Here is a 26,431-nt window from a genome sequence, read left to right as displayed (position 1 = left end):
CACCACGTCCACTACCATGTCGTCCACCACCACGTCGTCCACCACCACCACATCCACCACCACGTAAACCACCACCACGTAAACCACCACCACGTAAACCACCACCACCACGTCCACCACCACCACCACGTCCACCACCACCACCACGTCCACCACCACCACCACGTCCAACACCACCACCACGTCCAACACCACCACCACGTCCAACACCACCACCACCACGTCCAACACCACCACTAAGTCCAACACCACCACTAAGTCCAACACCACCACCACGTCCACCACCACTTCCACGTCCACCTCCACCACCACCACCTCCACCACCATGTCCATGTCCACCACCACGTCCACAACCACCACGTCCACCACCATGTCCACCACCACGTCCACCACCACCACGTCCACCACCACCACCACCACGTCCACCACCACGTCCACACGTCCACCACCACGTCCACCACCACCATGTCCACCACCACGTCCACCACGTCCACCACCACGTCCACCACCACGTCCACCACCACGTCCACCACCACGTCCACCACCACGTCCACCACCACCACCATCACATCCACCACCACCACCATCACATCCACCACCACCACCATCACGTCCACCACCACCACCATCACGTCGACCGCCGCCACGTCCACCGCCGCCACGTCCACCACCACGTCCACCACCACGTCCACCATGTCCACCACCACCACGTCCACCACCATGTCCACCACCACCACGTCCACCACCACGTCCACCACCACGTCCACCACCACCACGTCCACCACCATCACCACGTCCACCAACACGTCCACCACCAACACGTCCACCACCAACATGTCCACCACCAACACGTCCACCACCACCACGTCCACCACCACATCCACCACCATGTTCACCACCACGTTCACCACGCCCACAACCACGCCCACCACCACGCCCACCACCAGGTCCACCACCACGCCCACCACCACGTCCACCACCACCACGTCGTCCACCACCATCACCACATCCACCACCACCACATCCACCACGTCATCCACCACCAACACCAACACCACGTCCACCAACACACCACGTCCACCACCATGTCGTCCACCACCACGTCGTCCACCACCACGTCGTCCACCACCACCACATCCACCACCACATAAACCACCACCACGTAAACCACCACCACGTCCACCACCACCACATAAACCACCACCACGTAAACCATCACCACCACATCCACCACCACCACGTAAACCACCACCACCACGTCCACCACCACCACCACGTCCACCACCACGGCCACCACCACCACGGCCACCACCACCACCACAGTCACCACATCCACCACCACCACCACGTCCACCACCACTACCACAGCCACCACCACCACCACCACATACACCACCACTACCACAGCCACCACCACCACATACACCACCACCACGGCCACCACCACCACGTCCACCACCACGTCCACCACCACCACGTCCACCACCACCGTGTCCACCACGTCCACCACCACCGTGTCCACCACGTCCACCACCACCACCCCGTCCACTGCCACGTCCACCGCCACGTCCACCACCACGTCCATGTCCACCACCACCACCACGTCCACCACCACGTCCACCACCACCACATCCACCATCACCACCATCACCACCACGTCCACCACCATGTCGTCGTCCACCACATCGTCCACCACCACCACGTAAACCACCACCACCACGTAAACCACCACCACCACGTAAACCACCACCACGTAAACCACCACGTAAACCACCACCACCACGTAAACCACCACCACCACGTAAACCACCACCACCACGTAAACCACCACCACCACGTCCACCACCACCACGGCCACCATGGCCACCACCACCATGGCCACCACCACCACGGTCACCACATCCACCACCACCACCACTACCACAGCCACCACCACCACCACCACATACACCACCACGTCCACAACCACGTCCACCACCACGTCCACCACCACGTCCACCACCACGTCCACCACCATGTCCACCACCACGTCCACCACCACGTCCACCACCACCATGTCCACCACGTCCACCACCACCACGTCCACCACCACCGCATTCACCACCATGTCCACCACCACCCCGTCCACTGCCACGTCCACCGCCACGTCCACCACCACGTCCACCACCACGTCCATGTCCACCCCCACCACTACCACGTCCACTACCACGTCCACCACCACGTCCACCACCACGTCCACCATCACCACCATGTCCACCATCACCACCACGTCATCCAACACCACCACGTCATCCAACACCTCCACGTCATCCAACACCTCCACGTCCACCACCACCACCACGTCCACCACCACCACCACCACGTTCAACACCACCACCACGTCCACCACCACCACGTCCAACACCACCACCACCACATCCATCACCCCGTCCACCACCACGTCCACCACCACCACTTCCACGTCCACCTCCACCTTCACCACCACCACCTCCACCACCATGTCCACGTCCACCACCACGTCCACCACCACCACGTCCACCACCACCACGTCCACCACCACCACGTCCACCACCACCACGTCCACCACCACCACATCCACCACCACCACATCCACCACCACATCCACCACCACCACCATGTCCACCACCACATCCACCACCACCACCACATCCACCACCACCACCATGTCCACCACCACCACCACGTCCAATACCACGTCCAACACCATGTCCACGTCAACCACCACATCCACCACCACATCCACCACCACACCCACCACCACGTCTACCACCACCACGTCCACCACCACCACGTCCACCACCACCACGTCCACCACCACCACGTCCACCACCACCACGTCTACCACCACCACGTCCACCACCACCACCACATCCACCACCACCACCACCACGTCCACCACGTCCACCAGCACCACGTCCACCACCACCATGTCCACCACCACCATGTCCACCACCACCACATCCACCACCACCACGTCCACCACCACCACGTCCACCACCACCACGTCCACCACATCCACCACCACGTCCACCACATCCACCACCACCACGTCCACCACCACCACGTCCACCACCACCACGTCCACCACCACCACATCCACCACCACATCCACCACCACATCCACCACCACCATGTCCACGTCCAACACCACGTCCAACACCACGTCCAACACCATGTCCAACACCATGTCCACGTCCACCACCACCAGCACATCCACCACATCCACCACCACCACATCCACCACCACCACCAGCACATCCACCACATCCACCACCACCACCACCACGTCAACCACCACCATGTCCACCACCACGTCCACCACCACCACCATGTCCACCACCACCACCACGTCCACCACGTCCACCACCACGTCCACCACCACCACGTCCACCACCACGTCCACCATGTCCACCACCACCACCACCACGTCCACCACCATCATATCCACCACCATCACGTCCACCACCACGACCACCACCACATCCACCACCACATCCACCACGTCCACCGCCGCCACGTCCACCACCGCCACGTCCACCACCACCACGTCCACCACCACCACGTCCACCACCACCACGTCCACCACCACCATGTCCACCACCACGTCCACCACGTCCACCACCACCACCACCACGTCCACCACCATCACGTCCACCACCATCACGTCCACCACCACGACCACCACCACATCCACCACCACATCCACCACGTCCACCGCCGCCACGTCCACCACCGCCACGTCCACCACCACCACGTCCACCACCTCCACCTTCACCACCACCACCTCCACCACCATGTCCACGTCCACCACCACGTCCACCACCACCATGTCCACCACCACATCCACCACCACCACGTCCACCACCACCACGTCCACCATCACCACGTCCACCACCACCACGTCCACCACCAACACGTCCACCACCAACACGTCCACCACCACGTCCCCCACCATGTCCACCACCACGTCCACCACCACCACATCCACCACCACCACATCCACCACCACCACGTCCACCACCACCACGTTTACCACCACGTTTACCACCACGCCCACCACCACGTCCACCACCACCACCACCACAGTCACCACATCCACCACCACCACCACGTCCACCACCACTACCACAGCCACCACCACCACCACCACATACACCACCACCACCACCACCACCACATACACCACCACCACGGCCACCACCACCACCACCACGTCCACCACCACCGTGTCCACCACGTCCACCACCACCGTGTCCACCACGTCCACCACCACCACCCCGTCCACTGCCACGTCCACCGCCACGTCCACCACCACGTCCATGTCCACCACCACCACCACGTCCACCACCACCACATCCACCATCACCACCATCACCACCACGTCCACCACCATGTCGTCGTCCACCACATCGTCCACCACCACCACGTAAACCACCACCACCACGTAAACCACCACCACCACGTAAACCACCACCACGTAAACCACTACCACGTAAACCACCACCACCACGTAAACCACCACCACCACGTAAACCACCACCACCACGTAAACCACCACCACCACGTAAACCCCCACCACCACGTAAACCCCCACCACCACGTCCACCATGGCCACCACCACCATGGCCACCACCACCACGGTCACCACATCCACCACCACCACCACTACCACAGCCACCACCACCACCACCACATACACCACCACGTCCACAACCACGTCCACCACCACGTCCAATACCACATCCACCACCACGTCCACCACCACGTCCACCACCACGTCCACCACCACCATGTCCACCACGTCCACCACCACCACGTCCACCACCACCGCATTCACCACCATGTCCACCACCACCCCGTCCACTGCCACGTCCACCGCCACGTCCACCACCACGTCCACCACCACGTCCATGTCCACCCCCACCACTACCACGTCCACTACCACGTCCACCACCACGTCCACCACCACGTCCACCACCACCACCACGTCCACCATCACCACCACGTCCACCAACACCACCACGTCATCCAACACCTTTACGTCATCCAACACCTTTACGTCATCCAACACCTCCACGTCCACCACCACGTCCACCACCACCACCACCACGTTCAACACCACCACCACGTCCACCACCACCACCACCACGTCCAACACCACCACCACCACATCCATCACCCCGTCCACCACCACGTCCACCACCACCACTTCCACGTCCACCTCCACCTTCACCACCACCACCTCCACCACCATGTCCACGTCCACCACCACGTCCACCACCACCACGTCCACCACCACCACGTCCACCACCACCACATCCACCACCACCACATCCACCACCACCACATCCACCACCACATCCACCACCACCACCATGTCCACCACCACATCCACCACCACCACCACATCCACCACCACCACCATGTCCACCACCACCACCACGTCCAACACCACGTCCAACACCACGTCCAACACCATGTCCACGTCCACCACCACATCCACCACCACATCCACCACCACACCCACCACCACGTCTACCACCACCACGTCCACCACCACCACGTCCACCACCACCACGTCCACCACCACCACATCCACCACCACCACCACGTCCACCACCACCACGTCTACCACCACCACGTCCACCACCACCACCACCACATCCACCACCACCACCACCACCACGTCCACCACGTCCACCAGCACCACGTCCACCACCACCATGTCCACCACCACCACATCCACCACCACCACGTCCACCACCACCACGTCCACCACCACCACGTCCACCACATCCACCACCACGTCCACCACATCCACCACCACCACGTCCACCACCACCACATCCACTACCACATCCACCACCACATCCACCACCACCATGTCCACGTCCACCACCACGTCCAACACCACGTCCAACACCATGTCCAACACCATGTCCAACACCATGTCCACGTCCACCACCACGTCCACCACCACCACGTCCACCACCACGTCCACCACCACCACGTCCACCACCACCACGTCCACCACGTCCACCACCACCACCACCACCACGTCCACCAACACCACGTCCACCACCACCACCACCAGCACATCCACCACCACCACGTCCACCACCACCACCAGCACATCCACCACATCCACCACCACCACGTCAACCACCACCATGTCCACCACCACGTCCACCACCACCACCACGTCCACCACCACCACCACGTCCACCACCACCACCACGTCCACCACGTCCACCACCACGTCCACCACCACCACGTCCACCACCACGTCCACCACGTCCACCACCACCACCACCACGTCCACCACCATCACGTCCACCACCATCACGTCCACCACCACGACCACCACCACATCCACCACCACATCCACCACGTCCACCGCCGCCACGTCCACCGCTGCCACGTCCACCACCACGTCCACCACCACCACATCCACCACCACCACATCCACCACCACCACATCCACCACCACCACGTCCACCACCACCACGTCCACCACCACCACGTCCACCACCACCACGTCCACCACCAACACGTCCACCACCAACACGTCCACCACCAACACGTCCACCACCAACACGTCCACCACCACCACGTCCACCACCACCACATCCACCACCACCACGTCCACCACCACCACGTCCACCACCACCACGTTTACCACCACGCCCACCACCACGCCCACCACCACGCCCACCACCACGCCCACCACCACGTCCACCACCACGTCCACCACCACCACGTCGTCCACCACCATCACCACATCCACCACCACCACCACGTCATCCACCACCAACACCACGTCCACCACCACCACCACCACGTCCATTACCATGTCGTCCACCACCACGTCGTCCACCACCACCACATCCACCACCACGTAAACCACCACCACGTAAACCACCACCACGTAAACCACCACCACGTCCACCACGTCCACCACCACCACCACGTCCACCACCACCACCACGTCCAATACCACCACCACGTCCAACACCACCACCACCATGTCCAACACCACCACCACGTCCAACACCACCACTAAGTCCAACACCACCACCACATCCATCACCCCGTCCACCACCAAGTCCACCACCACCACTTCCACGTCCACCTCCACCACCACCACCTCCACCACCATATCCATGTCCACCACCACGTCCACCACCACCACGTCCACCACCACCACGTCCACCACCACCACATCCACCACCACCACATCCACCACCACATCCACCACCACCATGTCCACCACCACATCCACCACCACCACCACATTCACTACCACATCCACCACCACCACCACCATGTCCACATCCAACACCACGTCCAACACCACGTCCAACACCATGTCCACGTCCACCACCACATCCAAAACCACATCCACCACCACGTCCACCACCACCACGTCCACCACCACCACGTCCACCACCACCACGTCCACCACCACCACGTCCACCACCACCACCACCACCACATCCACCACCACCACCAGCACATCCACCACATCCACCACCACGTCCACCACCTCGTCCACCACCACATCCACCACAACCACGTCCACCACCACCACGTCCATCACCACGTCCACCACCACCACGGCCACCACCACATACACCATGGCCACCCCCACGTCCACCACCACCACGTCCACCACCACCACGTCCACCACCACCACCTCCACCACCACCTCCACCACCATGTCCACGTCCACCACCTCATCCACCACCACGTCCACCACCACGTCCACCACCACCACCACGTCCACCACCACCACCCCGTCCACCACCACCACCACGTCCACCACCACCACCACGTCCACCACCACGTCCACCACCACGTCTACCACCACCACGTCCACCACCACCACGTCCACCACCACCACGTCCACCACCACCACCACGTCCACCACCACCACGTCCACCACCACCACGTCCACCACCACCACCACCACATCCACCACCACCACCACCACCACGTCCACCACGTCCACCAGCACCACGTCCACCACCACCATGTCCACCACCACCACATCCGCCACCACCACGTCCACCACCACCACGTCCACCACCACCACGTCCACCACATCCACCACCACGTCCACCACATCCACCACCACCACGTCCACCACCACCACGTCCACCACCACCACGTCCACCACCACCACATCCACTACCACATCCACCACCACATCCACCACCACCATGTCCACGTCCACCACCACGTCCAACACCACGTCCAACACCATGTCCAACACCATGTCCAACACCATGTCCACGTCCACCACCACGTCCACCACCACCACGTCCACCACCACGTCCACCACCACCACGTCCACCACCACCACGTCCACCACGTCCACCACCACCACCACCACCACGTCCACCAACACCACGTCCACCACCACCACCACCAGCACATCCACCACCACCACGTCCACCACCACCACCAGCACATCCACCACATCCACCACCACCACGTCAACCACCACCATGTCCACCACCACGTCCACCACCACCACCACGTCCACCACCACCACGTCCACCACCACCACCACGTCCACCACGTCCACCACCACGTCCACCACCACCACGTCCACCACCACGTCCACCACGTCCACCACCACCACCACGTCCACCACCATCACGTCCACCACCATCACGTCCACCACCACGACCACCACCACATCCACCACCACATCCACCACGTCCACCGCCGCCACGTCCACCGCTGCCACGTCCACCACCACGTCCACCACCACCACATCCACCACCACCACGTCCACCACCACCACGTCCACCACCACCACGTCCACCACCACCACGTCCACCACCACCACGTCCACCACCAACACGTCCACCACCAACACGTCCACCACCAACACGTCCACCACCAACACGTCCACCACCACGTCCACCACCACCACGTCCACCACCACCACATCCACCACCACCACATCCACCACCACCACGTCCACCACCACCACGTCCACCACCACCACGTTTACCACCACGCCCACCACCACGCCCACCACCACGCCCACCACCACGTCCACCACCACGTCCACCACCACGTCCACCACCACCACGTCGTCCACCACCATCACCACATCCACCACCACCACCACGTCATCCACCACCAACACCACGTCCACCACCACCACCACCACGTCCATTACCATGTCGTCTACCACCACGTCGTCCACCACCACCACATCCACCACCACGTAAACCACCACCACGTAAACCACCACCACGTAAACCACCACCACGTCCACCACGTCCACCACCACCACCACGTCCACCACCACCACCACGTCCACCACCACCACCACGTCCAATACCACCACCACGTCCAACACCACCACCACCATGTCCAACACCACCACCACGTCCAACACCACCACTAAGTCCAACACCACCACCACATCCATCACCCCGTCCACCACCAAGTCCACCACCACCACTTCCACGTCCACCTCCACCACCACCACCTCCACCACCATATCCATGTCCACCACCACGTCCACCACCACCACGTCCACCACCACCACATCCACCACCACCACATCCACCACCACCACATCCACCACCACATCCACCACCACCATGTCCACCACCACATCCACCACCACCACCACATTCACTACCACATCCACCACCACCACCACCATGTCCACATCCAACACCACGTCCAACACCACGTCCAACACCATGTCCACGTCCACCACCACATCCAAAACCACATCCACCACCACGTCCACCACCACCACGTCCACCACCACCACGTCCACCACCACCACGTCCACCACCACCACGTCCACCACCACCACGTCCACCACCACCACCACCACATCCACCACCACCACCAGCACATCCACCACATCCACCACCACGTCCACCACCTCGTCCACCACCACATCCACCACAACCACGTCCACCACCACCACGTCCATCACCACGTCCACCACCACCACGGCCACCACCACATACACCATGGCCACCCCCATGTCCACCACCACCACGTCCACCACCACCACGTCCACCACCACCACCTCCACCACCACCTCCACCACCATGTCCACGTCCACCACCTCATCCACCACCACGTCCACCACCACGTCCACCACCACCACCACGTCCACCACCACCACCCCGTCCACCACCACCACCACGTCCACCACCACCATCACGTCCACCACCACGACCACCACCACATCCACCACCACATCCACCACGTCCACCGCCGCCACGTCCACCGCTGCCACGTCCACCACCACGTCCACCACCACCACATCCACCACCACCACGTCCACCACCACCACATCCACCACCACCACGTCCACCACCACCACGTCCACCACCACCACGTCCACCACCACCACGTCCACCACCAACACGTCCACCACCAACACGTCCACCACCAACACGTCCACCACCAACACGTCCACCACCACCACGTCCACCACCACCACATCCACCACCACCACGTCCACCACCACCACGTCCACCACCACCACGTCCACCACCACCACGTCCACCACCACCACGTCCACCACCACCACGTCCACCACGTCCACCACCACCACCACGTCCACCAACACCACGTCCACCACCACCACCACCAGCACATCCACCACCACCACGTCCACCACCACCACCAGCACATCCACCACATCCACCACCACCACGTCAACCACCACCATGTCCACCACCACGTCCACCACCACCACCACCACGTCCACCACCACCACCACGTCCACCACCACCACCACGTCCACCACGTCCACCACCACGTCCACCACCACCACGTCCACCACCACGTCCACCACGTCCACCACCACCACCACCACGTCCACCACCATCACGTCCACCACCATCACGTCCACCACCACGACCACCACCACATCCACCACCACATCCACCACGTCCACCGCCGCCACGTCCACCGCTGCCACGTCCACCACCACGTCCACCACCACCACATCCACCACCACCACGTCCACCACCACCACATCCACCACCACCACGTCCACCACCACCACGTCCACCACCACCACGTCCACCACCACCACGTCCACCACCAACACGTCCACCACCAACACGTCCACCACCAACACGTCCACCACCAACACGTCCACCACCACCACGTCCACCACCACCACATCCACCACCACCACATCCACCACCACCACATCCACCACCACCACGTCCACCACCACCACGTCCACCACCACCACGTTTACCACCACGCCCACCACCACGCCCACCACCACGCCCACCACCACGTCCACCACCACGTCCACCACCACGTCCACCACCACCACGTCGTCCACCACCATCACCACATCCACCACCACCACCACGTCATCCACCACCAACACCACGTCCACCACCACCACCACCACGTCCATTACCATGTCGTCCACCACCACGTCGTCCACCACCACCACATCCACCACCACGTAAACCACCACCACGTAAACCACCACCACGTAAACCACCACCACGTCCACCACGTCCACCACCACCACCACGTCCACCACCACCACCACGTCCAATACCACCACCACGTCCAACACCACCACCACCATGTCCAACACCACCACCACGTCCAACACCACCACTAAGTCCAACACCACCACCACATCCATCACCCCGTCCACCACCAAGTCCACCACCACCACTTCCACGTCCACCTCCACCACCACCACCTCCACCACCATATCCATGTCCACCACCACGTCCACCACCACCACGTCCACCACCACCACGTCCACCACCACCACATCCACCACCACCACATCCACCACCACATCCACCACCACCATGTCCACCACCACATCCACCACCACCACCACATTCACTACCACATCCACCACCACCACCACCATGTCCACATCCAACACCACGTCCAACACCACGTCCAACACCATGTCCACGTCCACCACCACATCCAAAACCACATCCACCACCACGTCCACCACCACCACGTCCACCACCACCACGTCCACCACCACCACGTCCACCACCACCACGTCCACCACCACCACCACCACCACATCCACCACCACCACCAGCACATCCACCACATCCACCACCACGTCCACCACCTCGTCCACCACCACATCCACCACAACCACGTCCACCACCACCACGTCCATCACCACGTCCACCACCACCACGGCCACCACCACATACACCATGGCCACCCCCACGTCCACCACCACCACGTCCACCACCACCACGTCCACCACCACCACCTCCACCACCACCACCTCCACCACCACCTCCACCACCATGTCCACGTCCACCACCTCATCCACCACCACGTCCACCACCACGTCCACCACCACCACCACGTCCACCACCACCACCCCGTCCACCACCACCACCACGTCCACCACCACCACCACGTCCACCACCACGTCCACCACCACGTCTACCACCACCACGTCCACCACCACCACGTCCACCACCACCACGTCCACCACCACCACGTCCACCACCACCACCACGTCCACCACCACCACGTCCACCACCACCACGTCCACCACCACCACCACCACGTCCACCACGTCCACCAGCACCACGTCCACCACCACCATGTCCACCACCACCACATCCGCCACCACCACGTCCACCACCACCACGTCCACCACCACCACGTCCACCACATCCACCACCACGTCCACCACATCCACCACCACCACGTCCACCACCACCACGTCCACCACCACCACGTCCACCACCACCACATCCACTACCACATCCACCACCACATCCACCACCACCATGTCCACGTCCACCACCACGTCCAACACCACGTCCAACACCATGTCCAACACCATGTCCAACACCATGTCCACGTCCACCACCACGTCCACCACCACCACGTCCACCACCACGTCCACCACCACCACGTCCACCACCACCACGTCCACCACGTCCACCACCACCACCACCACCACGTCCACCAACACCACGTCCACCACCACCACCACCAGCACATCCACCACCACCACGTCCACCACCACCACCAGCACATCCACCACATCCACCACCACCACGTCAACCACCACCATGTCCACCACCACGTCCACCACCACCACCACGTCCACCACCACCACGTCCACCACCACCACCACGTCCACCACGTCCACCACCACGTCCACCACCACCACGTCCACCACCACGTCCACCACGTCCACCACCACCACCACCACGTCCACCACCATCACGTCCACCACCATCACGTCCACCACCACGACCACCACCACATCCACCACCACATCCACCACGTCCACCGCCGCCACGTCCACCGCTGCCACGTCCACCACCACGTCCACCACCACCACATCCACCACCACCACGTCCACCACCACCACGTCCACCACCACCACGTCCACCACCACCACGTCCACCACCACCACGTCCACCACCAACACGTCCACCACCAACACGTCCACCACCAACACGTCCACCACCAACACGTCCACCACCACGTCCACCACCACCACGTCCACCACCACCACATCCACCACCACCACATCCACCACCACCACGTCCACCACCACCACGTCCACCACCACCACGTTTACCACCACGCCCACCACCACGCCCACCACCACGCCCACCACCACGTCCACCACCACGTCCACCACCACCACGTCGTCCACCACCATCACCACATCCACCACCACCACCACGTCATCCACCACCAACACCACGTCCACCACCACCACCACCACGTCCATTACCATGTCGTCTACCACCACGTCGTCCACCACCACCACATCCACCACCACGTAAACCACCACCACGTAAACCACTACCACGTAAACCACCACCACGTCCACCACGTCCACCACCACCACCACGTCCACCACCACCACCACGTCCACCACCACCACCACGTCCAATACCACCACCACGTCCAACACCACCACCACCATGTCCAACACCACCACCACGTCCAACACCACCACTAAGTCCAACACCACCACCACATCCATCACCCCGTCCACCACCAAGTCCACCACCACCACTTCCACGTCCACCTCCACCACCACCACCTCCACCACCATATCCATGTCCACCACCACGTCCACCACCACCACGTCCACCACCACCACATCCACCACCACCACATCCACCACCACCACATCCACCACCACATCCACCACCACCATGTCCACCACCACATCCACCACCACCACCACATTCACTACCACATCCACCACCACCACCACCATGTCCACATCCAACACCACGTCCAACACCACGTCCAACACCATGTCCACGTCCACCACCACATCCAAAACCACATCCACCACCACGTCCACCACCACCACGTCCACCACCACCACGTCCACCACCACCACGTCCACCACCACCACGTCCACCACCACCACGTCCACCACCACCACCACCACCACATCCACCACCACCACCAGCACATCCACCACATCCACCACCACGTCCACCACCTCGTCCACCACCACATCCACCACAACCACGTCCACCACCACCACGTCCATCACCACGTCCACCACCACCACGGCCACCACCACATACACCATGGCCACCCCCATGTCCACCACCACCACGTCCACCACCACCACGTCCACCACCACCACCTCCACCACCACCTCCACCACCATGTCCACGTCCACCACCTCATCCACCACCACGTCCACCACCACCACCACGTCCACCACCACCACCCCGTCCACCACCACCACCACGTCCACCACCACCATCACGTCCACCACCACGACCACCACCACATCCACCACCACATCCACCACGTCCACCGCCGCCACGTCCACCGCTGCCACGTCCACCACCACGTCCACCACCACCACATCCACCACCACCACGTCCACCACCACCACATCCACCACCACCACGTCCACCACCACCACGTCCACCACCACCACGTCCACCACCAACACGTCCACCACCAACACGTCCACCACCAACACGTCCACCACCAACACGTCCACCACCACGTCCACCACCACCACGTCCACCACCACCACATCCACCACCACCACGTCCACCACCACCACGTCCACCACCACCACGTCCACCACCACCACGTCCACCACCACCACGTCCACCACCACCACATCCACCACCACCACGTCCACCACCACCACGTCCACCACCACCACGTCCACCACCACCATGTTTACCACCACGCCCACCACCACGCCCACCACCACGCCCACCACCACGTCCACCACCACGTCCACCACCACGTCCACCACCACCACGTCGTCCACCACCATCACCACATCCACCACCACCACCACGTCATCCACCACCAACACCACGTCCACCACCACCACCTCCACGTCCATTACCATGTCGTCCACCACCACGTCGTCCACCACCACCACATCCACCACCACGTAAACCACCACCACGTAAACCACCACCACGTAAACCACCACCACGTCCACCACGTCCACCACCACCACCACGTCCACCACCACCACCACGTCCAATACCACCACCACGTCCAACACCACCACCACCATGTCCAACACCACCACCACGTCCAACACCACCACTAAGTCCAACACCACCACCACATCCATCACCCCGTCCACCACCAAGTCCACCACCACCACTTCCACGTCCACCTCCACCACCACCACCTCCACCACCATATCCATGTCCACCACCACGTCCACCACCACCACGTCCACCACCACCACGTCCACCACCACCACATCCACCACCACCACATCCACCACCACATCCACCACCACCATGTCCACCACCACATCCACCACCACATTCACTACCACATCCACCACCACCACCACCATGTCCACATCCAACACCACGTCCAACACCACGTCCAACACCATGTCCACGTCCACCACCACATCCAAAACCACATCCACCACCACGTCCACCACCACCACGTCCACCACCACCACGTCCACCACCACCACGTCCACCACCACCACGTCCACCACCACCACCACCACCACATCCACCACCACCACCAGCACATCCACCACATCCACCACCACGTCCACCACCTCGTCCACCACCACATCCACCACAACCACGTCCACCACCACCACGTCCATCACCACGTCCACCACCACCACGGCCACCACCACATACACCATGGCCACCCCCACGTCCACCACCACCACGTCCACCACCACCACGTCCACCACTACCTCCACCACCACCTCCACCACCATGTCCACGTTTACCACCTCATCCACCACCACGTCCACCACCACGTCCACCACCACGTCCACCACCACCACCCCGTCCACCACCACCACCACGTCCACCACCACCACCACGTCCACCACCACGTCCACCACCACGTCTACCACCACCACGTCCACCACCACCACGTCCACCACCACCACGTCCACCACCACCACGTCCACCACCACTACCACGTCCACCACCACCACGTCTACCACCACCACGTCCACCACCACGTCTACCACCACCACGTCCACCACCACCACGTCCACCACCACCACGTCCACCACCACCACGTCCACCACCACCACCACCACCACGTCCACCACGTCCACCAGCACCACGTCCACCACCACCATGTCCACCACCACCACATCCACCACCACCACGTCCACCACCACCACGTCCACCACCACCACGTCCACCACATCCACCACCACGTCCACCACATCCACCACCACCACGTCCACCACCACCACGTCCACCACCACCACGTCCACCACCACCACATCCACTACCACATCCACCACCACATCCACCACCACCATGTCCACGTCCACCACCACGTCCAACACCACGTCCAACACCATGTCCAACACCATGTCCAACACCATGTCCACGTCCACCACCACGTCCACCACCACCACGTCCACCACCACGTCCACCACCACCACGTCCACCACCACCACGTCCACCACGTCCACCACCACCACCACCACCACGTCCACCAACACCACGTCCACCACCACCACCACCAGCACATCCACCACCACCACGTCCACCACCACCACCAGCACATCCACCACATCCACCACCACCACGTCAACCACCACCATGTCCACCACCACGTCCACCACCACCACCACGTCCACCACCACCACGTCCACCACCACCACCACGTCCACCACGTCCACCACCACGTCCACCACCACCACGTCCACCACCACGTCCACCACGTCCACCACCACCACCACCACATCCACCACCATCACGTCCACCACCATCACGTCCACCACCACGACCACCACCACATCCACCACCACATCCACCACGTCCACCGCCGCCACGTCCACCGCTGCCACGTCCACCACCACGTCCACCACCACCACATCCACCACCACCACGTCCACCACCACCACGTCCACCACCACCACGTCCACCACCACCACGTCCACCACCACCACGTCCACCACCAACACGTCCACCAACACGTCCACCACCAACACGTCCACCACCAACACGTCCACCACCACGTCCACCACCACCACGTCCACCACCACCACATCCACCACCACCACGTCCACCACCACCACGTCCACCACCACCACGTCCACCACCACCACGCCCACCACCACGCCCACCACCACGCCCACCACCACGTCCACCACCACGTCCACCACCACGTCCACCACCACGTCCACCACCACCACGTCGTCCACCACCATCACCACATCCACCACCACCACCACGTCATCCACCACCAACACCACGTCCACCACCACCACCACCACGTCCATTACCATGTCGTCCACCACCACGTCGTCCACCACCACCACATCCACCACCACGTAAACCACCACCACGTAAACCACCACCACGTAAACCACCACCACGTCCACCACGTCCACCACCACCACCACGTCCACCACCACCACCACGTCCACCACCACCACCACGTCCAATACCACCACCACGTCCAACACCACCACCACCATGTCCAACACCACCACCACGTCCAACACCACCACTAAGTCCAACACCACCACCACATCCATCACCCCGTCCACCACCAAGTCCACCACCACCACTTCCACGTCCACCTCCACCACCACCACCTCCACCACCATATCCATGTCCACCACCACGTCCACCACCACCACGTCCACCACCACCACGTCCACCACCACCACATCCACCACCACCACATCCACCACCACCACATCCACCACCACATCCACCACCACCATGTCCACCACCACATCCACCACCACCACCACATTCACTACCACATCCACCACCACCACCACCATGTCCACATCCAACACCACGTCCAACACCACGTCCAACACCATGTCCACGTCCACCACCACATCCAAAACCACATCCACCACCACGTCCACCACCACCACGTCCACCACCACCACGTCCACCACCACCATGTCCACCACCACCACGTCCACCACCACCACGTCCACCACCACCACCACCACCACATCCACCACCACCACCAGCACATCCACCACATCCACCACCACGTCCACCACCTCGTCCACCACCACATCCACCACAACCACGTCCACCACCACCACGTCCATCACCACGTCCACCACCACCACGGCCACCACCACATACACCATGGCCACCCCCACGTCCACCACCACCACGTCCACCACCACCACGTCCACCACCACCACCTCCACCACCACCTCCACCACCATGTCCACGTCCACCACCTCATCCACCACCACGTCCACCACCACGTCCACCACCACCACCACGTCCACCACCACCACCCCGTCCACCACCACCACCACGTCCACCACCACCACCACGTCCACCACCACGTCCACCACCCCGTCCAACACCACCACCACATCCAACACCACCGCCACGTCCAACACCACCACCTCCACCACCACGTCCACTACCACGTCCACCATCACCACGTCCACCACCACATCCAACACCACCGCCACGTCCAACACCACCACCTCCACCACCACGTCCACGTCCACCACCACCACGTCCACCACCACCATGTCCACCACCACCACCTCCACCACCATGTCCACGTCCACCACCTCATCCACCACCACGTCCACCACCACGTCCACGTCCATCACCACCACCACGTCCACCACCACGTCCACGTCCATCACCACCACCACGTCCACCACCACCACCACCACCACGTCCACCACCACCACCACGTCCACCACCACGTCCACCACCCCGTACAACACCACCACCACGTCCAACACCACCGCCACGTCCAACACCACCACCTCCACCACGTCCACGCCCACCACCACGTCCACCACCACGTCCACCACGTCCAACACCACCGCCACGTCCAACACCACCGTCACGTCCAACACCACCGCCACGTCCAACACTGCCACGTCCAACCCCGCCACGTCCAACCCCGCCACGTCCAACCCCGCCACGTCCACCACCACTGCCACATCTAGCACCACTGCCACATCCAGCACCACTGCCACGTCCAGCACCACCGCCACGTCCAGCACCACCGCCACGTCCAGCACCACCGCCACGTCCAGCACCACCGCCACGTCCAGCACCACCGCCACGTCCAGCACCACCGCCACGTCCAGCACCACCACCACGTCCAGCACCACCGCCACGTCCAGCACCACCGCCACGTCCAGCACCACCGCCACGTCCAGCACCACCGCCACGTCCAGCACCACCACCACGTCCAGCACCCCCACCACGTCCAGCACCACCACCACGTCCAGCACCACCACCACGTCAAACACCACCACCACGTCAAACACCACCACCAACACCATGTCCACGTCCACCACCAAATCCACCACCACGTCCACCATCACAACATCCACCACCACCACGTCCACCACCACGTCCAACACCACCACCACGTCCAACACCACCACGTCCAACACCACCACCACGTCCAACACCACCACCACGTCCAACACCATGACCACCGCCACGTCCAGCACCACCGCCACGTCCAGCACCACCGCCATGTCCAGCACCACCGCCACGTCCAGCACCATGTCAACGTCCAACACCACCACGTCCAACACCACCACGTCCAACACCATGTCCACGTCCAACACCATGTCCACGTCCAACACCATGTCCACGTCCAACACCATGTCCACGTCCAACACCATGACCACGTCCAACACCACATCCACCGCCACGTCCAATGCCACCGCCACATCCAGCACCACTGCCACGTCCAATGCCACCGCCACATCCAGCACCACTGCCACGTCCAGCACCACTGCCACGTCTAGCACCACTGCCACGTCCAGCACCACTGCCACGTCCAGCACCACTGCCATGTCCAGCACCACTGCCACGTCCAGCACCACTGCCACGTCCAGCACCACTGCCACGTCCAGCACCACTGCCACGTCCAGCACCACCGCCACGTCCAGCACCACCGCCACGTCCAGCACCACCACCACGTCCAGCACCACCACCACGTCAAACACCTCCACCACGTCAAACACCACCACCAACACCATGTCCACGTCCACCACCAAATCCACCACCACGTCCACCATCACAACATCCACCACCACCACGTCCACCACCACGTCCAACACCACCACCACGTCCAACACCATGTCCAGGTCCAACACCATGACCCCCGCCACGTCCAGCACCACCGCCACGTCCAGCACCACCGCCACGTCCAGCACCACCGCCACGTCCAACAGCACCATGTCCAACAGCACCACGTCCAACACCACCATGTCCAACACCACCATGTCCAACACCACCACCAACACCATGTCCACGTCCACCACCAAATCCACCACCACGTCCACCATCACAACATCCACCACCACCACGTCCACCACCACGTCCAACACCACCACCACGTCCAACACCACCACGTCCAACACCATTACCACGTCCAACACCACCACCACGTCCAACACCATGTCCACGTCCAACACCATGACCACCGCCACGTCCAGCACCACCGCCACGTCCAGCACCACCGCCATGTCCAGCACCACCGCCACGTCCAGCTCCATGTCAACGTCCAACACCACCACGTCCAACACCACCACGTCCAACACCATGTCCACGTCCAACACCATGTCCACGTCCAACACCATGTCCACGTCCAACACCATGTCCACGTCCAACACCACATCCACCGCCACGTCCAATGCCACCGCCACATCCAGCACCACTGCCACGTCCAGCACCACTGCCACGTCCAGCACCACTGCCACGTCCAGCACCACTGCCACGTCCAGCACCACTGCCAAGTCCAGCACCACTGCCACGTCCAGCACCACTGCCACGTCCAGCACCACCGCCACGTCCAGCACCACCGCCACGTCCAGCACCACCGCCACGTCCAGCACCACCGCCACGTCAAACACCACCACCACGTCAAACACCACCACCAACACCATGTCCACGTCCACCACCAAATCCACCACCACGTCCACCATCACAACATCCACCACCACCACATCCACCACCACGTCCAACACCACCACCACGTCCAACACCATGTCCACGTCCAACACCATGACCCCCGCCACGTCCAGCACCACCGCCACGTCCAGCACCACTGCCACGTCCAGCACCACTGCCACGTCCAGCACCACTGCCACGTCCAGCACCACTGCCACGTCCAGCACCACCGCCACGTCCAGCACCACCGCCACGTCCAGCACCACCGCCACGTCCAGCACCACCGCCACGTCCAGCACCACCGCCACGTCCAGCACCACCGCCACGTCAAACACCACCGCCACGTCCAGCACCACCGCCATGTCCAGCACCACCACCACGTCAAACACCACCACCACGTCAAACACCACCACCATGTCCACGTCCACCACCAAATCCACCACCACGTCCACCATCACAACATCCACCACCACCACGTCCACCACCACGTCCAACACCACCACCACGTCCAACACCATGTCCACGTCCAACACCATGACCCCCGCCACGTCCAGCACCACCGCCACGTCCAGCACCACCGCCACGTCCAGCACCACCGCCACGTCCAACAGCACCACGTCCAACAGCACCACGTCCAACACCACCACGTCCAACACCACCACGTCCAACACCACCATGTCCAACACCATGTCCACGTCCAACACCATGTCCACGTCCAACACCATGTCCACGTCCAACACCATGTCCACGTCCAACACCATGTCCACGTCCAACACCATGTCCACGTCCAACACCATGTCCACGTCCAACACCATGACCACGTCCAAAACCACATCCACCGCCACGTCCAATGCCACCGCCACATCCAGCACCACAGCCACGTCCAGCACCACAGCCACGTCCAGCACCACAGCCACGTCCAGCACCACAGCCACGTCCAGCACCACAGCCACGTCCAGCACCACAGCCACGTCCAGCACCACAGCCACGTCCAGCAACACAGCCACGTCCAGCACCACAGCCACGTCCAGCCACGTCCAGCACCACAGCCACGTCCAGCACCACAGCCACGTCCAGCACCACAGCCACGTCCAGCACCACAGCCACGTCCAGCACCACAGCCACGTCCAGCACCACAGCCATGTCCAGCACCACAGCCACGTCCAGCACCACAGCCACGTCCAGCACCACAGCCACGTCCAGCACCACAGCCACGTCCAGCACCACAGCCACGTCCAGCACCACAGCCACGATCAGCACCGCAGCCACGTCCAGCACCACAGCCACGTCCAGCACCACAGCCACGTCCAGCACCACAGCCACGTCCAGCACCACAGCCACGTCCAGCACCACCGCCACTTCCACCACCACCACATCCACCACCACCATGTCCACCCGTGACAGGTAAAGTGTCACTGGAGGGCAGGGGTAATAGGAGTGTCAACCCCAGCTGTACATGGGACATTTAAGGATGCATTGGGTGTGAGAAGAGGGGAATAGGGGCTAGAAGTATTGCACCAGACCCAAGATACATTTTGAAGAGGCACAATGTCACAGGGGCTCCTGTAAAAGCCCCTGTACCTCACAGTGGCATACCTGCACCAGCCACTCACTCAAAACAAGCTTTGGCATAGCCAACAGGTCTCGCCTTTGGGACCTTATAAGTGTTTAGCCATGCAGCACTTGATGTTGTTGCACCAAGGATATTGTGCTGGATAACTAAACACTTAAAAGGTCCCAAAGGCGAGACCTATTGGCTACGCTAATGCTAGTTTACAAATTAAAATTGGATGCTGAAAGTTGAAATGTAGTACTACCTTTTCAATATATATGAATGCACGATCAAATGTCCTACACTAGAAAATCAGCCACCCGTGGAGCGTAAGACACTTTGTTTTACGTGTACGCGACATTAAAAATGCTGCACCGATGATAGCTTTCAAAAGTGCTACATTCGTGCACAATAGGTGTGGTGTCCACCGGCCTGGTGGAGAAAAAGTGGAAGAGGGTATTGGTGAACTGGTAGGTTCCTCTCCCATTGCAGTTTGGCAGTAAATGTGCAGCATACCAGGGCTTGAGAGAGACACTGCATGAGAGAGACCATTTTCGAACCATTAAATCCATCTAGTACCCCCCCCCACCATCAATAAGTGGGGGCAGGATGCAGATAGCTGTTTACCCCTTCTGTGCACTGCAATGTCACCAAGTTACTAACTTTAAGTTAGCCCACATCTTCTCTGATGAGGTGAATAAAGTTAAAATGATGCCTGATGACTAATGATTGGTAATAACAACCGCTTCCCTCGCCAATCAGGGCAAAAAAATGTATACATTAGTACGGCCATCACCAGAATCACTATAGCCAAGCATTGGAAACAAAATAAAATTCGACCGCAAAAAAGACACTGAGGCCAAAAACCTGCAACATACACAAAGGCAATACCACTTCCATAAAAGGGAAATACGAGACAACTAAAAACCCCCAATATTTATAGCAGGAAGATTATTGGGGGCTGGGACACCACACAGAAACTTATTATTACAGCTCTCACAGATGGTAAGAGTGCTCCTCCAAACCAGGAATACTCCTCTGTAGGTACTACTTGTAGAGGCTATAGGTGACAAGACAGTGAGTCTGTTTTGCTATATGCAGGGCTGGACCAGCCGGGAAACAAAAAACAGCCCAAGCAAAAATGCTCATATCAGACCTGCTAATTCATTGCTTCACGCAATCTCTTTTTCCATCCATCTATTCTCCTTCTCTCCTCCTTTCCTTCTCCGATTACTTTTGCTCCACCTTCCTCTCCCCTTCCTCTCTTTCTTTCTCTAAGACCCCCATTTCTGCTGCAGATAACCTCGGGGAGCTGGGGTAAGTGACGAAGGCCCCAAGAGCAGCCCTGGGTTTCAAATCCTGACTCCACGGGCTCCAGCAGCCCACCGGGGAAATGCCCAGTGGAATTAAAGGCCTGTCCAGGACAGTCGAAGTAATGTTGCTTCAAAGTATATTGAAGTTTCAAACATGATGTGCTCTTCTGAAAAATAGACTCACAGTATGAAAAATAGACTGACACTGCCATCAGGTGGTGGACTGTCAGAAATAGGCTTTGATGTTGACAAATATGTGCAAGCACTAGATGTGCCCCTCACATCTCATACAATCCTAACCCACCAGTAAATTAAGTCATTTAATTCATATATCATACAAATGTTTTGTAGGCTTGTATTATATAGTTTTAAATCAAACAGCATTCGTACTCCAGTTAGGTATGTTTGTATCACCTTACTGTTTTGGCTCTGGTTTTTAAATGAAAACCTTTAATAAAGGTTAAAAAAAATGTTTTGTGTCTTTTTCTGAGCTTTAAAACGAACAGTGAGTAGTGTAGAATTCCTAAACTAAATATTAGATAGGTGTCCGATATTTAATTTAGGAATCTTCAGTGGGGTCTGCTGAATGCTGGGGTGGCCGAATTCCAGGAGTCCAAATGTTGATTCCCTTCGTGCATGCTTCTTTCACCGCCCTGCACGTCCCGCCTTTTTATCTCACTCCTTCCCATCTCTACCCCCTCGCTTTGTCAATGTTTTCCTACCCTCATCCTCCATCTGCCTTTCCTTTTGTTTTTTTATGTCAAAGTCTCAAAGATGACAAATAAGTCCCCTCACTGAAAACATGGGCCGGTGACCTCCAGCTCCAACCACTGCTCACACGTGCCCCTGGTGACAGGGAGAGATGGACCTGGAGAGTCTGCTTTGCTCTGATAATTAGTCTATTTGGAATATTTTAGGGATGCGTCGGGCAAGAGTTGGTTCAGAATGGCTCGTGACACAAGAGCATTTTAATCACTTGACTTCTTTTAAGATATTTTGCATAAAAAAAATCATAAAAAAGGGAATCTACTCCATCGCTCCTAGAGGCATTTGTTTTTACCTCGGCCACAGCAGGCCTCTCAAAAAATGCAATAAACCAATTACTAACCAGCTCCCAGAGACTCTGTAGATGACTGATAGGATGCCCTATAAATGGCCATAAATTAAAAAAAGTATGGACTCGTGTGCTAAAATCTGATTTTATGTAGAGACGCTTAAAATGTCAGTGTGTAACAGCTTGTCTGGTCGGCTTGCTGTTCTCACTCAAGTTTTCCACTTCACGAAACACTGACCCTTCATCAGATGGTCCAATATCCGGTATTGAAGACCAAATATATTACTAGAAGCATACCACCCTGGCTACTGGAAGGGCATTTATCTTCCGGAATCTACCGAGGGTGGTAACTAATTATGGCGTCGCCAAGTACCTTGAACGAATTTAACCAACAAAGAAAACACTGGACATGGAGGATATAAAGTGAACAGCAGGTCTTATAACAGCCAACTTAATGTGCAATGAAGAAACAATTGCTGAGGATCGAGCCACACCTTTCGTGAAACATGAAGGTGTTAGACTCAGGAGTAAACAAGTGTAATTAAAATTAATTTAGTAGTACAAATTCACAAGTATCGAGAAATGTTTTACTGAATAAAATGCAGCAAAACTAGAAAACTAATAATCTGCCATTTGGGTGGGTAGGTATATCTATATATATATATATATATTCACTGAAAAAACCAAAGGTTTCAGGGGCATTATAGTTAGCTGGACATTTCCCTCGTACAAAACCCTAGAAATTCCCCTGTTATAGTTAGTTCAGCTAACTATAACTCGCGCCCCCGCAATGCACTGCTGATGACGTCACATATTACATCACTCATGACATGGTCAGTGACATCACTGATGACATCACTGATGACATCATCCATGTGATAAATTAGTGCATCTTCTCACACCCTAATATAACCTTTGATACACTGACTCAAAATTTCAAACGCCCATTTTGAAAATCATAGATACTCCAATACCAATAACTACATACCCACTCATTAACTCTTAGGTCTACATACACCTCCACTCACTCACCTGCACAGTCACTCATACTTACAGTCACTCCGGACAA

The 26,431-nt window shown here is 60.1% G+C and overlaps 2 protein-coding genes across 2 annotated transcripts in view; one reads left to right on the top strand and one right to left on the bottom strand.

Moving 5' to 3' along the window:
- LOC146785399 (putative serine protease K12H4.7) overlaps nucleotides 1-26,431 on the bottom strand; it is a 625,777-nt gene that overhangs the window by 526,539 nt on the left and 72,807 nt on the right. The window lies entirely within an intron of this gene.
- Nucleotides 1,584-25,093, top strand: LOC146785400 (uncharacterized). Its single transcript, XM_085635136.1, has 8 exons — nucleotides 1,584-1,676; nucleotides 2,004-2,084; nucleotides 19,722-19,769; nucleotides 21,018-21,343; nucleotides 21,578-21,707; nucleotides 22,317-22,450; nucleotides 22,503-22,797; nucleotides 24,872-25,093. Exons 1-8 carry the CDS (start codon nucleotides 1,584-1,586, stop codon nucleotides 25,091-25,093), a joined length of 1,329 nt encoding a protein of 442 aa, XP_085491262.1.

Source organism: Triturus cristatus, chromosome 11 (assembly GCF_964204655.1).
Source record: "Triturus cristatus chromosome 11, aTriCri1.1, whole genome shotgun sequence".
Taxonomy (NCBI): Eukaryota; Metazoa; Chordata; class Amphibia; order Caudata; family Salamandridae; genus Triturus; species Triturus cristatus.
Note: the sequence above shows the minus strand (reverse complement) of the source record. Positions and strands in the feature narration are given on the sequence as shown.